Source organism: Mus pahari, chromosome 4 (assembly GCF_900095145.1).
Source record: "Mus pahari chromosome 4, PAHARI_EIJ_v1.1, whole genome shotgun sequence".
Taxonomy (NCBI): domain Eukaryota; kingdom Metazoa; phylum Chordata; class Mammalia; order Rodentia; family Muridae; genus Mus; species Mus pahari.
Genome location: NC_034593.1, coordinates 27,404,347 through 27,421,038, shown reverse-complemented (window position 1 = coordinate 27,421,038; position 16,692 = coordinate 27,404,347). Strand labels below are relative to the sequence as shown.

Sequence of the window (16,692 nt, the reverse complement as noted above, 5' to 3'; positions counted from 1 at the left end):
GAGGGGGCGCATCTCAGGGGGAACAGCAAGTCTCCATTTTAAGCTCCTGGTTGGTACTTTTGGATCATGATACGGACATTCTAAACAAGTAGTATTACTTACAATCCTGCTGAATTAAGAATGTTGACTTAAAGTCAACATTCCCAGATTATATTTAAAAAAAAAAAAAAAATCCCAAAATAGAGCTGCTTCTGTAGAAGTCTTCCAGTGAGTCTTTTGCTAAAACTATCTTAGTTTTTTTCCAAACCTATCTCAGTGACACCAATGAGCAGCACAGCGCCTCAGTTAAAGTCTGTAAACCCGCTGATGTCCATGGCGCAGGGAGAGGGCCACAGGGCCTGACACGCATGAACACGCACTGAGCAGACACTGCCCACCCAGTCCTGCAGATTCATTTCTACACTTGAAGAGGAAACACAAATTGGACTTCAAACTGCATGACCCTGAGCAGAAGGAATGGCTGGCACTTGACCTGCAATCCCAGTGAATCCATGCTTTGAAAAAGAGTTCCAGCTAAAACTTAAAAAGTTCAGTAGCAAATCAGATCTTACTACGCAATCTCAGTATCCTCCTGGGAAAAAGGAACAGTAATTTTAAAATGAAAGACATCTCCTAAATGGGAATTTTCCCTCCATAGGACATAGCATAGTTAAGAACATTTCAACTCACCATTAATCTCAAGAAGCGAGCATCATAGTATAAAGAAGGCTTGACGACAAACAGTCTCTTGCCATGGTCCCCACTGTGCCGCACAGGAGCTGAAAAAGTGAAAGTGTTTAACAGGGCTCCTGCGGGGGTGGGCAGAGAAGACCCCCAGATAGATATTGGGTGAATGGGCTCTGCTTGTGCATCAGTGTGGGCAGGACGCGTCAGGCTGACAGGCTGTTCTCAGGCATAGCTGCTGCTGCTGCTTTTATTTTACTTTTTAATCAGTAAGCACACTGAAGCCCAGTCCTTAATCAGGCTGGTAAGCACAGGCGCAGATCTCCTCGCTTTAACCCACTGTAAAGACACCGAGCAAGCGAGCGGGCGGGCGAGCGAGCAATCATTTCAGTGTACCTCAGAGGCAGGCAGGGAGGGCATGCTCCTGACAGCTGCTAACCCTTGCTTCCCCTACAGAAAACAAACATACTAAAGCCCCCTAACAAAGTGAAGGCCGCCTCCTAACACAGAAGGGGAAGGCAGGAAGCTGCTGAAACCAGGATGGACAGACAGGACCAGCAGTATCTACGCCAATCTCTAGCAGGAATTTGACTGTTGCAGACACACTGAGTTAAACTCAATGCCTTGTGTGTGCTAGCCAGGCATTCACCAGGTTATAGCCCACCCTTTGCATGGTGGCAAAATCCATTTGTAAGTCATTTCTGACTAGGAAGACCCTCCTCCTCCTCCTCCTCCTCCTCCTCCTCCTCCTGCTCCTCCTCAGATCAAAGCTTTGGAATGACTTCAGCCTTGTTGGAGATAAGCAGAGGTGGATTGTGACTCCTAGACCCCGTCCCTGCCCCACGCCCTGGAAGCTGTGAGACTTGCCGTCAGCACTCTACACCCAGGACTGCGTTGCTACTCAGAAGCTTCATGGCTCCACTTAAGTGGCTCAGATTCCCACTGAGGGAAACATAACAGCAAAGAAACCCAACCTGGCCGAGACCCCTAGGTGGCAACACTAACATAAAAAAGAATGTTCCATTTGTTCAAGTTTAACGGCTACAGCTCCTCACTCCCTCCCTTCAGGACCATAGAATATCTATGCTGCAGAAGATGATGCTGTCCCATCAGATGCCATGCACCCTCCGACATGCCACACACCCATGGGTCTGCACGACGATATCCTTGGGTGTCAGTATCCATGAGGAACGAGTTCTGGGTTCCTGGATACCAAAACTTCCAGATGATCAAGGGCCTTAAGTGAAACACACCCCTACAATAGCCCACACGCTCTCTTATGTACTATGTCTGGTAATACTAATGGCAGTGTATGCCATGTAAACCACTACTACATTGCACTGTTGGGGAATAATACCAAGAACAAAGGTTACAGGAGCAATTTACTTTCCAAATATTTTCAAACCACAGTTGTTTGGATTCGAGGATGCTACTGCACGGATGTAGAGGCCAGCTGAAGGTGGGAGCTTTCTAGATTTTGGAATCACCTGTAGCAGCTAACAGGAAGTTAATTCACTAGAGAATCAGATATGGGCATTAATTTACTAAGTACAGATTATACTACTAACACTACAGAAGCGACAAGATAAGAGACCCTGACATTCTGAGAAACCCCTTTACAAGTTACCGGTATGGAAGAAAGTCAGGATGATACTACAAACCATCCCTGAACTCACTACAGACTGAAATGCCCACTGTGTGCAGGTCCTCTGCGAGGCCAAAGGTCAAGATGGGTACAGACCCTGCTGGGAGAGAAAGAGTAGACAAGCGAGGCACAGGCAGCAAAGAAACAGACAAACCAGCAGAAGAAAACAGGCCCAGGGGGAAGGGCACGTTCAGACGGCATGGAGGAAGGAGCGGAGGACGTGCACCATCCCCTTAGGGAAGGAGCGGAGGACTCGCACTGTCCTCTTAGGGAAGGAGCGGAGGACTCGCACTGTCCTCTTAGGGAAGGAGCGGAGGACGCGCACTGTCCCCTTAGGGAAGGAGCGGAGGACTCGCACTGTCCTCTTAGGGAAGGAGCGGAGGACGCGCACTGTCCTCTTAGGGAAGGAGCGGAGGACGCGCACCGTCCCCACCGTCCCCTTAGGGAAGGAGCTGGTTGGCTTGTTCTACCTGTGCTGGACGGTTTTATGTCAAGTTAACATGAGCTAGAGTCACTGGAGAAGGAGGGCATTTCAGTTGAGGAAATGCCTCCATAAGGTCTGGTTGAAGGGCACTTTCTTAATTAGTGATTGATGGGGGAGGGCCCAGCCCATGGTGAGTGAGGCCACCCCTGGGCTGGTGGTCCTGGGTTCTGTAAGAAGCAGGCAGAGTAAACCTCAGAAAGCAAGCAGGTAAGCAGCAGCCCACCATGGCCTTGGCATCAGCTCTGGGCCCCAGGTTCCTCCCTTGTCTGAGTTCCTGTCCTGACTTCCTTCAATGACGGATGACAAAGTGGAAGTGTAAGCCAAATAAACCCTTTCCTCCCCAACTTGCTTTTGGCCATGGTGTTTCACTGTAGCAATAGAAACCCTAAGTAAGACATTACCTAGGAAATGCTGTCCACCACAGAGCCCCAGAATCCAGATTCCTGTAAATGTCCTGAATGGGTAGAGACACTGGTGGGCCAATAAGAATAGCCCCTGTAGACTCATACTTGAACACTTAGGGAGTGACATTAGGAGGTGTGTTGTGGCTTTGTGAAGGAAATGTATTATTAAGGGTGAACCTTGGCATTTCAGAAGCCCAAGCCAGGCCCAACGTTTTGTTCTTCTGCTGCCTGCCAATCAAGATGTAGAGCTCTCAGCTCCCTCTACAGCTCCATCATGACAATAATGGACTAAACCACCTCTGAACCTGTAAGCCAGTCCCAATGAACTGTTTTTCTTTATAAGACTTGCCATGGTCATGGTGTCTCTTCAGAGCAATAGAAACCAGAGCAGACAGCTTACCTGAGCCATGGAAACAGTAAGCAACTTTTAGAAAAATGGCGAATTCAACCATAATGCAATTGAGTCCTAAATAAGTCTTCATGCACACTTACAAAAGGCAGAATCTGAAAGGCTCAACACAAAGTAAGTAGCAAGTCCTACTGGGTCCACAGAACCTTCAGCTGCCAGCAAAAGCATCCAAGGACAATTCACCCTTAACCTGCTGTATAGAAGTACAGTGAATGGATAAAACCTGGATCCTTGGTCTGAGGATGCGACCTAGCAATGAAGACCTAGCTTCCATCCTCAGCACCACATAAGAGTGTGGTGGTACATGCCTATCATCCTTACAGTTTACTACACTTACTCAGAGGACCTTGTACACACCTTCCTCCGCCAATCAGAGAACAGTGGAAAGATTAATTTATATGTGGCTTTAGTGAACAATCATTATAACTATATACCAAACATTAAAAAACAAAACAGCCAGCACTTGGGGAGCAGAGACTAGAGGAAAGTTGTAGGTTCTAGGCCAGTCAGGACGCCCAGTGAGACCTGCATTAACACCTCGTGCTACAGACCCTGAACAATGGAGAAAGGCGGGGCTGGCTGCACTAGAGAGATATTAATGAGGTTAGCAAAGTGAACTGCTTCCTCCTTCTTAACGCATAATACCGAATTGTTTAACAATTACACTTCATTAACTATGCCTGAGGACGGCTATTCCCACCAACTATCCTGAAATGTTCTTCAGAGCAGTCAACTTCCCACAGCCCCGAAGTCCCCCTGCTGAAGTGGGAGGGCCATCTGCTCATATTCTGAAAACATTAGGATGAACAGGACCAAGTCTACAAAAAAATGATTTTTTAAATTTTTTTTATTATTTTTCAGGTGTGTGTGGATCTACACAGGTGAATGAAGTTGCCTGTGGGATCAGAGACAGGGGGTTCTTCTGAAGCTGGAGTTATCGGCTGTGGTCCTGGGAAATCAACCCAGGTCCTCTGGAGGATCAGGAAGCACTGGTAACCACTGAGCCATCTCTCCAGCCCCCTCCAACAAATGATTTTAAATATGCAAGTCACTCAGGAAAGCTATTTAGTTTCCTGATAGTCACTGATGCCAGGATTGAGCAAGACAATGTAGCAGCTTTCTGTTGGTGTTTCAAACAATCAAAAACTAGTCATTCATTGTCTTCCTCTCAGATTTCAGTTACAAGTATCATTTGAATTCCTTGGGCCAAAAAGCTAAGTCCATTTCCTTGCATCTGTCGATCTTTCATCACTTATCAATGACAAACTGAAAATGATTCTAAGAGGGGCTAGTGAGGAGGAAGGGAAGCACATTTTCCTCAAGGTTTGATCCCCAGATCCCATAGTGAAAGGAGAGAACTGATTCCCACAAGTTGTCTTCTGACCTCTATATGCACAGGCACTTTGGTTGTGTCAAGGCCCCTTCTCCACCCCAGCTGTGCCCTGATCACCATCTTCTCCTCTGAACACCTAGTTCTCCCAAAAGCCCTATATCCAGGGAGACCAGGAAGCCCACACACTACTTCTGCCAGTTTCCCACGTTAAGATGATTCCCGTATTCATTTTATATTTATACTCCTCGTCTGAGTTCACGGTACTGTGTTCACAGATCTGTTGATCCACTCTCCTCTACCCTGAGAAATATCTGTGAATATTAGCTTTAGAATATGGAAAGGGATTCAGTGTTTTCTGCCCACGGCAAGCTGGAGGGTTTGCTGCTTTGGGCCTGTGGCAAAGCATGATGGAAGTATGTGTTAAAATAAACTGCCACCTTCTAGTGGCTGGGAAGCAGAGAAAGAAAGAAAAGAGGCTGGTGCCCTTCAAGGGCCTCCTCGATGACAGGAAGATCCTGGATCGGAATTCCACCTCTCAGACGCTCAACCACAACCTACCAGCTTCTTGGAAGACCGTGGCAGGAGCACTGAAGGTTAAAGCACTGAAGGTTAAAGCCTGCAATGCAGAGTCTATTCAAGATCAGCCTGGGCAACTCAATGACACTCTCTCAAAATTTTAAAGAGTAAAAACAAAGAGAAGGGCTGGGCTAGGGATGTAGCCCAGAGGAAAGAACTCACCTGGCTAGAATATGCAAGCACTTGTATTTTATCAGCAGTACCAAAGAAATAAGCAAATAAAGGGTAAATTTAATGCTGTGTGTATTTTCTAATTTAGGTGCATGGTGCTAAAAATGTTTCCTACTCAAAATGCTTCACAACTACTCTGTAAGATATCTCTGTCAATCAGATGGTCATCTTCTGGAAAAGGAAATGAAGATCATGACCAAGTGCCTACCACTTTAGCTTCCAGTAGGTGTTGACTCAAGGTCATAGAGCTTTTAAATTCTGCAGCCAAGATTTGAATCTCGGCAGCCTAGCTCCAGAAAAAGAAGATGGGAGAGAGGCCTAGCCATCTTGCTGGGCTGCCCAAGGAACTGATGGAGGAGAGGAAAACCTTCAGGGAGCAAAGCAGCGACAGTCAAACAGTCGCTCTTGGGACAGCAGCAAATAGGCCCTCACCGTTCTCCCTGGACAGGACATCAGCTCCCCGTGGTTCTCTCGGAACTGCAGGAGTGAGAAATAGTTGAGGAAGAGAGGGACCACGGAGTCTGAGCTAAGCTAGACTACAGTCAGCACCTCTCGGGGAGGGCTCAAGGGATTTCTACTTGTGTATCAGAGGATATTTACAACAAAAAATGATGTGCAAAAGGATTTGACCAAGAAGTGTCAGCACATGGAGTTTGCCTGCAGTTTAAATTCCTGCTGGGTATTTTTAAAGCACCGATCCTTTCCAGCATGTTCCAGAAGGTCCCAATGCATACTGCCTCAATATCATATGTGACATAATTAAAATTAAGTTGGGGAAAAAGGGGGAAATGGGATAAGATGTTTGGAGAGTGCAGAGAATGTTTTAGGCTTTAGGGCAAAATTTTTTTTGTTTCTCTGTATTGGACAAGGCAAACTGTCTATCTCTACCCAAGGCCCTCACTATGACTGTCCTGAGGCCTGAGCTCTTCACCTCTTAGGCTCCTTTCTAAGAGAGCAGAGGTTCTCAACCTTCCTAATGCTGCAACCCTTTAACGCACTTCTTCATGTTGTGACCCCCAACTATAAAATTATCTTCACTGCTACTCCATAACTGTAATCTTGCTACTGTTATGGATCATAACGTGAACATCTGTGTTGTCCTAAGGTCTTAGGTGACTCCTAGGACTACACTACACTCGCACTACAGTCTTTTAAAAACAAACAAACATAAAATATTTTCGTGGCCTTCTAAGATGTCGTGAGGTCCACGGACACAGTTATTACCGTGCCTAACGGGGCTGTCACCGAGACAGCCTTCACTGCAGTGCGCTTCCTATCTGGTGGAGCCAGCTGCAGGTGCCACGCACCCTGATTCTGCCCTGAGCCCAGCGGCGCAGTGCAAGCCTGCAATCCCAGCCCTCGCGACAGGAGGAGCCTAGGGTGCCGGAGACCGGGTCTCCATAACGAAGATGTGCGGTTGCCCTTGGAGACGCGGGCGGCAGCTCCATGCCTGCCTAGCCTGGCTGCGGAGGGAGCAGCGCCCGGCATGGCAAACGCTGAGCTTAAACGGGGCCATCCGATTTCTGCAGCAGCTCTTCTTCACACGAGTGCCCCGGGCCGACTCTGTCCCCGCGCTCTCCCTCCAAGGTCCCCAAGGTCACCTGCAAACAGCCCTCCCACCTCTCACCCGCGTCTCCGAGGCCGGCACCCACCGACAGTCTTCGGAAAGCTCCGCGTGAGAAAACTTCCGACTCCGAGTCTGGGGCCAGCGCGGCGGCAAGACAGCGCTGTCAGCGCGGCGACCGAAGCCCGCTGCAGCAGGCTCATGGCCGCCATGGCTACCCCGGCCACGGAAGGAAGTGGGGGGTGGGCTACGGGAGCCGGGAGGGACAATCCACCGGTGAGGGCGAACGCTAGAGGAGGCCATGTTGAGTGAGGGCAGCGACCGGTTCCTGCTAGCTTCATAGGCAGGCGCTGGCGGGCAAGAGTGACGACATTGGAGGTGGGGCGCGCAAAGAGCCCTGTTAACTCTGTGGCCGACCTGGAGGTCGGGGCGGCCATGTTTAGTAAGGGCAAAGCCTGTTCCTGTTTGCTTCACTTGTCTCACGCCGCCAGCGGAAGTGACCTCGTGGACACCGACCCAGTGGGTCTCCATCGGGAACATGGCTGCGTCCAGTCTAGTGGGTATTTGTAGAAGAGCCTCAGCGTTCCTGAAGGCAGCCTGTTCCCTAGTAAATCCCAAGGACGCTACTCAATCGGGGTAAGTGGTGAGAGAAGGAATGGCTGCCTCCGCCTTTGGGCGCTTCTTGCAGGGTGCAGCCGAGCTCTAGCCAGGTCACCGCGGAGGCAGAGAGCGTGACCTTGCAGTCGCCTATGCTGGCGCACCCGGTTATTCCTGTCGCCGCGGGCGGTGGGAGCATCGGCTGCTCGGTGCTTCCTCGGACACGCAGTGTCCTGGGGCTGGGTCGGTTGGGACCCAGGGAGGTTGCCGAGGAGTCCTGAGCTGTGGACGGATGGCTTCCGCTGGCGTCTTTGTACACCGATGGCCGAGCAGATAGTGAGGGATGAGAGTAACCAAGGCAACGGAAGCTGTGTCTGCGAGTGCGAGAAAGACAGCTTACTCTTCACTGACACTTGCCGACACGGAGCCGAGATTTAGAAATAATAGAGAGCAGATTAATTGAGGGAAGCAATCCATGTCCGGTTGAACACTCAGCCTGTCGTGCGACCATTATCTTCTATATTATTAACACTAACTGTGGAAATTAGCTTTTTAAAACCTTATAGAGCTGTAATTTGATCAAGGTGGCAAACTTGAATAAATGATTTCGTCTTTCATTATCTTTTTTTTTTTCCTTAAAAATGAGCTAATTTGAGGCTAAAGAGACGGCCTAGTGTTTAAGGTCATGTGTTGTTCTTGCAGAAGACCCGAGCTAGTGTCACTAACTCGGCTCATGGTGGCTCCCTAACATCTTTAACTCCAGTTCCTGGTGATCCGATGCTTTCCTTGACCTCTGAAGGTATCAGCCACACACTTGGTGCACATACATGCTGAGGAAACATTTAAATACATGAACCTTAAATTTGTTAATGAAATAATTTCATTGTGTGTGTGTTGTTTATTTAAAAAAATGAATACCTATCACTCAGAAAAGAGGCAGAATATTTTGAAGACGGTAAAGCCAGTTGTGCATTCACAGAACACATTGCCATTTCGTTTTTAATTTTGCAAGTATACACTTTATTTGCCACTATTTCCCCAGAACAACAGAAACTTTTTTTTTTTTTTTTTTTTTTTTTTTTTTTTTTTTTATTTTTCGAGACAGGGTTTTTCTGTGTAGCCCTGGCTGTCCTGGAACTCACTCTGTAGACCAGGCTGGTCTGAAACTCAGAAATACGTCTGCCTCTGCCTCCCAAGTGCTGGGATTAAAGGCATGCGCCATAGTAGCCAGTCATTGGGGCTTTGTCACATTTTTCAAGATCCCTGGATTTATGCTCTTTTTTTTTGCACTATTGGACAGAGGTCAAAATTCAAACATAGAATCAAGGACATTGCCTTACTAAGTATGACCCTGTGATCACACTCTGGAATACATTGCTATTATTTAGCATATAATCCAAAATAAAAGTGGGACTTGCCCTACTCTGCTTCATTGTCTCCATTCAGTTCCATTCTTCAGGAACCAATGAAGGTTCATTTAGTGCAATAGTTGCCATTCGTCCAATGTTTCTTTCTTCCTTTGTCATGTCACTGGCAATTTGGGGTAGGATTTAGGATTGTTTTATTATTTAATCATAATTAGTTTTAAATCAGGAGTCATGGATATAGCTCAGTGGTAGAGCAGAGCCTTTACCTAGCACACCTGAGGCCCTGGGCTCAATCCTCAGTACACAGGAAAACAAACATAAATTCCAGTCAGACACTCTTGGTTTGGAAGACAGCACTTGTGAAACATTTCACATTTTGGTTTAAGGTCATTTTTATCAGCTCATTAAGTGTTTTTAGAAACATAATTTCTAAATATATATAATTATGCATAAGATTTTCATGCCGTTATAAAACATTGTATGTTTATGTAACTAATGACTCTTTAATACCAAATTTAATGCCTTTGTAGATATTTTAATCAGTGAGCTCCTGTCTATTTTGTAAAAGTTTCTAGATACAGAATTATGGCATTAAAGGAGAAAACATTGTGCCTTTTGAATGTTGCTACATTGACTTTCAGAATGGTTTTGATCTGTTCATAAATTTAGTTGCTACAGTGGAGGAAGCACCTAAGAACTGTTGCTCTAAAATATAATTGTGGGGTCAGCAAGATGTCTCAGGAGGTAAAACGTGCTTGCCACTCAAGCCTGGTGACCTTAGTTTGATCCGAGGATCCTAAGTAGTAAAAACTGGGTGCAGCGACAAACATCTCCAATCCCAGCAATCCTGGGCCCAGATAGGAGGCAGAGAAAGGGGAAGCGTCCACAAGCCTCCTACCCTGAGCTCTCAGCACAGCGGTGTACAGGAGAAAGACTGCTCACGAGGTGGGGGACAACCAACACTCCTGTTGTTTCCTGACCGCTACATGCGTGTCATGGCACACGGAAGCACGTACTCACACACACATGCACTAACAGTAAGTAAAAAAGATAGACATATATAATTGTGTACATATGTTGTCTGAAACTATAGGGTAGCCCTCTGTACAATGCACTTAAAAAGCTTACCAATACTAGGGTAAATATCCTGTGTAGACTTTTTGACATTGTAATAAAAAAAATGTTTCTTGCTAATGAAGTCTGAACGTTATAAATTTTGTTTGTTCCTTATTTGTGTTCAGTTGCAGGTCTTCTCTTAGTTTGCTGAATAAGAACACACCACATGTCACATCTTTTCTCCAGTGTAAATTACTTCATACCACATTGTCAAGGAAAGGACTAGAAGAATTTTTTGATGACCCAAAGAATTGGGGGGAAGAAAAAGTCAAATCTGGTGAGATATATAGAATGGTCGATAGTAATTGATTGTGCCCTCCACCATCCTAGGATTATCCAGTTTAGGATTTCCTGTTAAAATTTCCTTTAGATTTTAAAGGTAACTGAAGTAAAACTTCCTTGGCTGGTTGGTGGGCTTCTTAGAAGAGGGGTGCTTGACCGTGTTAAGTGACATGAGGCTTGGGTTTCTTTTAGTTGGCTTCTTTTTTTTTTTTTTTTAAGTAATAATTAAAAATAGTTTGAAGTGACATTAGGGAAAGAAAATGCATTTGACACCAATACCAGCAGTCTTTGCCGGTCATGTTACTGATATTTCCATGTTGGTATTTAATTGAATTCTAATTGTATATAATATGGTAACCCTGTTGCACCTGTTACAGATACAGACACAGTAACATTAAATTTTGAGAGTGAGTCCTCAGCCAGGACATAGAGCTAGAAGTGTCACTTAATGTCACACGTTTCTCCTTCCCACAGGAGCTTCGTGGACCTGCCAGCAGCTAAGGAACAAAAGTAACGAAGACTTACATAAGCTTTGGTGAGAGAGCTGCGTGCTGAAACATTACAGTCTAACGGCAGGGTCAGCACTAACCCCGTGCGAGCGGGCACTGGCCAAGCTGTCTGCTGTCATGGGACAGTGGGTGACTGCATGAGCCTGTAGAAAGGTGGCAGAGGATTGCATTGAGACATGTGTCACATTTCGAAGGTGTCAGGACTTTAGATTTCTGCAGTAGTGCTATTGGTTAGACCGCTACCATTACACCAGTAGTGTCAGGAAACAAGGTCAGAAAGGACATGGGGACTGGCTGGTCACAGTTACACTGCCCTCCCTTTCCCCCTTCCCCATAAACTTATTGTCTAATATAAATGCTGACAGGAAGCAGATAAAGACCTGTATACACTTCCGTATACTTAAGAGACCTAAAGGTGACTCACCTCGAGCTTGTTGGAATGAACCCTGATACCTGTAACTCACAGGCGCCTTCAACCCTAATTAGGAACAAGAGGCTCCATTTCCAGGGTAATGAAGTAACAACGATTAAACAAAATGTGGGGTCTTTAATGTTAATCACATGCACACAGAGAGGATTGAGAAAGAAGGCTGCAATCCTGTCAGAAATCTGCAAAAGTGGAGCCTGGACTGACTGAGGTCCAGAGTTCTGTTGCCATAACTACACCCCTGTTTCTTTTCCCACCACATTTGTTGGGAAGGCTGTTTAAAAACTGGAAATGTTGAATAGAAGAAAGGGACTGTCCCATTTCAAGCAGGCTTCTTTTTCCCTTTCCTAAAAGAACATGAAGATGCCCCTAAAGCCTCACCAGTCATTCGCAGCTTCTGCCTTCCTTTTTATTCCTTGTTTCGTGGCCCCAGTTTTCATCTATTGCCCTGGGGGGTTGTGTCAAAGGCTGTGTCAGTTAGGAATGTGAATAGATTGTTCTGGCACATGCCCCTGCTGTCTTTCGTTGTAGTATTTAGCCCAAAGCTTGTTTTGTTTAAACCATGTTTGTTTTGGGGGGAGTCTCCCATGATCTGTGTAGGCTTTTGGCTTCCCTTGAATATTCGGACCGCTGTGTCTCTGTGCCAGCCCTGGCCAGGCTGTGGAGTGGAGCAGCCCAGCCCTCAGCTGTCGCCAACACGTCACCTACCTTGCTCACTCTGGTTACCTATCAGGGAACAATAGTAGACATTTGATTTGTTAGTCCCTAATTTGGAGGATTCATTCTCTTTCTTAACAGTTTAAAGAATAACAGCATTTACAAAACCCATCCATACTGCGCTTGTTATAGAACAGTAAATTTTAGTAAAGCGCTGTTATTATGAGTTATTGATTAAGGTCAGCAGCACTCACTGTGCTAAAATCAACATCCACCACTCCTCCCGCCAGGACTGTCTGCACCCGAGTGTCAAGCTCCCCATTCCTCTGTCCCGCTCGTACTGCCCTCCACAGGTACTGCAGTAATTCTGAAGCTGGGGTCCTCACAGCACCCCTTTCCCCAGCGTAGCCAGCACAGTGCTTTAGAGTTCAGCTGCCTCGACTCCTTTCATCTCAGAGCCCATAGCAGGAAGACTTCCCTGGTCACCTTAGCTCTAAAGGAGATGCCCCGTGTCCACACCATAACTGTTGTAATAATGCCATCTCCCTAACCCAGTAAGCCACCTTGGAAGTGGCATGGCTGGCTAGAGGCAGAATTGACACACAAGTCTGGGATGTGAACCCAGAATTTGCACTGTGGCCCATGGTCATGGTCCCTGACCGCTCTGAGCTGTCTGCATTAGAGAGGGAGCAAGCAGCAACCTCTCTCTCAGGGGTGAAGAGTGCTAAGCACTCGGGCGTGCAATAGCTGCACGGTAGACACCATTCGTCTCCCTTCCCTGTGGCATGGACGGACTATGCCTGGCGCCTTTGTGACCCTCTGGCACTCCACACAGGACGCAGCACTGAGTAAGCTGGAGGGTGGCTCTTCATGATAGTGCTGTGCGAGCTTTCTGAAGGACTGCAGGACTTTCCCGGCTTTTCCCTTTGATGTAGGAACTCCCTGTTGCATGAATCCCCTCACAGCTGTGTGTTTGGCACAGGTATGTCCTTCTGAAGGAAAGAAACATGCTTCTAACTCTGGAGCAGGAGGCCAAGCGACAGAGGTTGCCAATGCCAAGTCCAGAGCGCTTAGAAAAGGTAGGCTTGTGGGCGGGCGCTCAGACCCCTGCCTGCCTGGGTAAAGCTGAAAGGGAACGGGGTCGTGCATCTTATATTTCTATCCAGCACCATCCCAACAGTTCCACAAGAGAGCATTTTGTCTCAAGCATTACACACCTTCGCTGTTCCCTCATTCTCAGTTGCTACTTACAGATGGGTATTTTCTCCTGAGCAGCTACTTGGGAGTAAAATTGCCAGGGCATACGCTGTCTCTAGTGAGCTGCTTTCTGGGGCAGCCATGTATGGCAAGCTCATCCACGGAGGTAGCCCTGTGTGGGGAGCTCGTGCCCTGGAGCCCACATTCTGTCCCCAGTATCCCAGACAGAACGTGGACATCACACTCACGTTCCAGTTCAGCGTGGTCATTCTCCAGCAGCACAGCCCGCTTCTTAGTTGGAGGTTCTGTTATTTCACCCCTAGATGGTTTAGAGCTCAGCACTTGATTTTTCTGTCATGTATAGTCAGTGACTGACCCGCCATAAGACTGAGCCTCACCTCAGCTCACTCACCTTCCCTTCCCTTCCCTTCCCTTCCTCACACCATCAGTAAGCATTTGCACATCCTGCCTGCAGATGAAAGGCCACGTGTGACACAAGTGTGAATCCATATGTCTGCCTAGCCCAAGTGTGCCCTTGGCTTGGACAAGGGCAGCAGAGGTTGTCACTTCTCCTTAGCTCACTGCATTTTCAGACTGAGTGCTAGTGCCGTGTGCACTGGGAAACAAGGAAGGATTCAGAAGAGAAAGGACAAAACTTCCAACAGTTTACAGAGTCATGCTGCAGACACCCGTGAACACTCATCCAAGGCTTCTTACGAAGTACTGTAAAGGTGGTTTCTAAATGAAAAGACAGGCCCCCGCTTAGTGGGTCTCCTAGAGCTCTTTTGGAATGCAGCTGCAGGCGATGGCTAACGTCAGCCATCTTCTTCTCACCACAGGTCGTCGATTCCATGGATAACTTAGATAAAGTTGTCCAGGAGAGGGAAGATGCTCTAAGGCTTCTTCAGACTGGTCAAGAAAAGCCCAGACCTGGTGCCTGGAGAAGGGACATCTTTGGACGAATCATCTGGTACACTGACTTTTAAGAGTGGAGATGGGTGGCCTGGTTTCCCCTCTCAGGACCTTTAAACTCCTCTCCTGTGGATATATTAGTGGTCTTATAGAGAGAGGTCCCCATCCCCTAGACCACAAAGCATGCTTGGTCTTGTAAAACAAATTCCAGACCACACAACCCATCTCCACGGGTTCTTGTCTTGTATGAATCGTAAGTTCTTTCAAGAGTTTTGTGAATTCTTCTGACAGATACTTCTGCCAGAAAAATCAGCCTATACAGGTTCTAAAATTCAAAGAGCTAATTTCAGATACACCTTTGCCCACCTTGTGCACTCAGACCTTGAGGTTCTTGAGAGTTCTAAGCAACAAGGTCAGATTGTTTCAGTAGCATCTGGATAAACCCTGGGCCAAGCAATGAACAGCTTACCTCCTTGCAGGGAAGGGTCTGAGATTCAGCTTAGACACTAAGGAATAAAGGACTCGGAGAATCCACTAACTCGGGGACATGCAGTGTCTTAACCCTGAGTCCCCAAGTGGAGAAGTTTGAAGTGTCTAGATGGTTTCCAAGCTCAGGACCTTATAAATAGCACCTCTCACTTGACGTGAATTTTAGCCATCCTGTCAGGAACCGTCTAATCCAAGCAGAAAGAAAGTGCCAAAGCCTTACTTTAAAACTCTTCCAAAGAGCCAGGCAGTGGTAGCACACACCTTTAATCTCAGCATTCAGGAGGCAGAGTGAGTTCCAGGACAGCCAGGGCTACACAGACAAATTCTGTCTCAAATATTCCAAGGACTTAGGGATTCGGCTCTGGTTAAAAATCTCCAGCATGTAATGTAATTTTAACTGCATTTTTTAATAACTTTTTTTAAACTGCTTTAAAAAATATCTTACTTTACCTGTTTGTGGGTGTGTGTTCTGTTGTGCATGTGTGGAGATTACAGGAAACTTGCTCAGCATGTCACTGGCCCTATTATCTAATAATTTTTATTTGGTTTAATTTATTTGAAGCCAATTAGAAAACAGTGAAAATTTGAAGTAAAAATGTATCAAACATTTTATGTAAAGCAGTATAACTTCCCTCTTTTGGCAGGCACAAATTCAAGCAGTGGCCTATACCTTGGTACCTAAATAAAAGATACAACAGGAAGCGGTTCTTCGCAATGCCTTACGTGGATCGCTTTATCAGGTGAGCATTGCCCCCATGGTGACACAGCCTCCTTACTCCAGATGGCCTGTAACCTGAGCTCCCTTTACACCTTGGTTTCTACTACATAAAGAATGTTTTCATTACTTTAAAAAAAAAAATAGCACAAGGTTGAAAAAAGGAGAAAATTGATGCCATTATCTAAAACCTTATGTGTATAAAGTCATTGTCCCAATAGTGTGTATGTATCCTTTGAAAGTTGTGTGGCTTCTGAATGTCTGGAAACAAGAGGGAAGTTCTACAGTACCATGTGGAGTGTAAGCTCCTTATTCCAGGGCTAGTGGAAAGGGAGATGTCTGCAGCACTGTGTCTGAGGTAATGCCGTGCTGCAGACTGCTACCTCAAGGGTTTCCTGTGGCAGATTCTGCATTCAGTTTATATGAGACAAGGAGAATATGGTGCTTCTGTTGCATAATTGTAGTTGGCAATAACCACCAGCTAGGTGATTAAGGAACTAGGTACAATTCTTCCACCCACCCACCCTTTTTTAAAGATTTATTTATTTTATGTATATGAGTACACCGTAGCTGTCTTCAGACACACTAGAAGAGAGCATCAGATTCTATTACAGATGGTTGTGATCACTGTTAAAGCTTGATTTATATGTACCAAGTGCTTCTGACATGACTGATGCTCTTATAGAGTTGGCTACGATGTTTTGAGAAATGGGGGAATGGTTTTGTCTAAGTTGCTGTTATGTTTTTATTCTAGACTAAGAATTGAGAAACACACCCGCACTGAAGCAAGAAAGAGAAGTTTACAGAAAAAGAAAGAAAAAATTCTCCAGGCAAAGTTCCCACATCTCTCTCAAGAACGGAAATCAAGTACTGTCTAAGACGAGATCCAGAAGTCCAGATCCATTGTTCTTAAAGCCTGTGTCCTGATGTGAATATCTGTTAAGCAGTTTATAAAGAAATGTTCTTGTCAAGGTGTTCTTCTAGCTAACGTGGCATCTTCATTAGCTCCACAAGTAGTGTTCCTTCTACCAACACCAGGCAGAGTTCAGGTTCAGTTCCCACTAAACAGGCCATGACATCTAAGCAGCTTAATGTTCCCCGATGGATGTCCCGAGGTCTTGGTGTAAATGTAATGCTGGTTGCTAGAGCAATGCTAGCAGCAAAGTCAGTTTGGA

The 16,692-nt window shown here is 46.3% G+C and overlaps 2 protein-coding genes across 2 annotated transcripts in view; one reads left to right on the top strand and one right to left on the bottom strand.

Annotated features, from left to right (window-relative positions):
- The window catches only part of Ndufb5 (NADH:ubiquinone oxidoreductase subunit B5), a 14,496-nt gene extending 6,998 nt beyond the window's left edge, over positions 1-7,498 (bottom strand). Inside the window, exons 1-2 of the mRNA XM_021196537.2 lie at positions 7,338-7,498; positions 670-758 (exon numbers count right to left, since the gene is read on the bottom strand). Of these exons, the coding sequence (XP_021052196.1) occupies positions 670-758; positions 7,338-7,461 (213 nt within the window). The 5' untranslated portion in view covers positions 7,462-7,498. The remainder of the gene's footprint in view (positions 1-669; positions 759-7,337) is intronic.
- A 261-nt stretch (positions 7,499-7,759) lies between these two features.
- On the top strand, positions 7,760-16,491 carry Mrpl47 (mitochondrial ribosomal protein L47). The gene is made up of 7 exons (XM_021196644.2): positions 7,760-7,885; positions 10,455-10,606; positions 11,086-11,146; positions 13,187-13,283; positions 14,241-14,371; positions 15,447-15,542; positions 16,272-16,491. Exons 1-7 carry the CDS (start codon positions 7,788-7,790, stop codon positions 16,393-16,395), a joined length of 759 nt encoding a protein of 252 aa, XP_021052303.1. The 5' UTR covers positions 7,760-7,787; the 3' UTR covers positions 16,396-16,491.
- Positions 16,492-16,692: the final 201 nt, after the last annotated feature.

What these genes read in the sequence shown, in the direction of transcription:
- Mrpl47 (XM_021196644.2), top strand. Translation starts at nt 7,788, where the DNA reads ATGGCTGCGTCCAGTCTAGTGGGTATTTGTAGAAGAGCCTCAGCGTTC. An exon ending in AAGGACGCTACTCAATCGGG is followed by an intron (nt 7,886 to 10,454) that starts GTAAGTGGTGAG and finishes ATTTGTGTTCAG; the next exon opens with TTGCAGGTCTTCTCTTAGTT. An exon ending in GTCCAGAGCGCTTAGAAAAG is followed by an intron (nt 13,284 to 14,240) that starts GTAGGCTTGTGG and finishes TTCTCACCACAG; the next exon opens with GTCGTCGATTCCATGGATAA.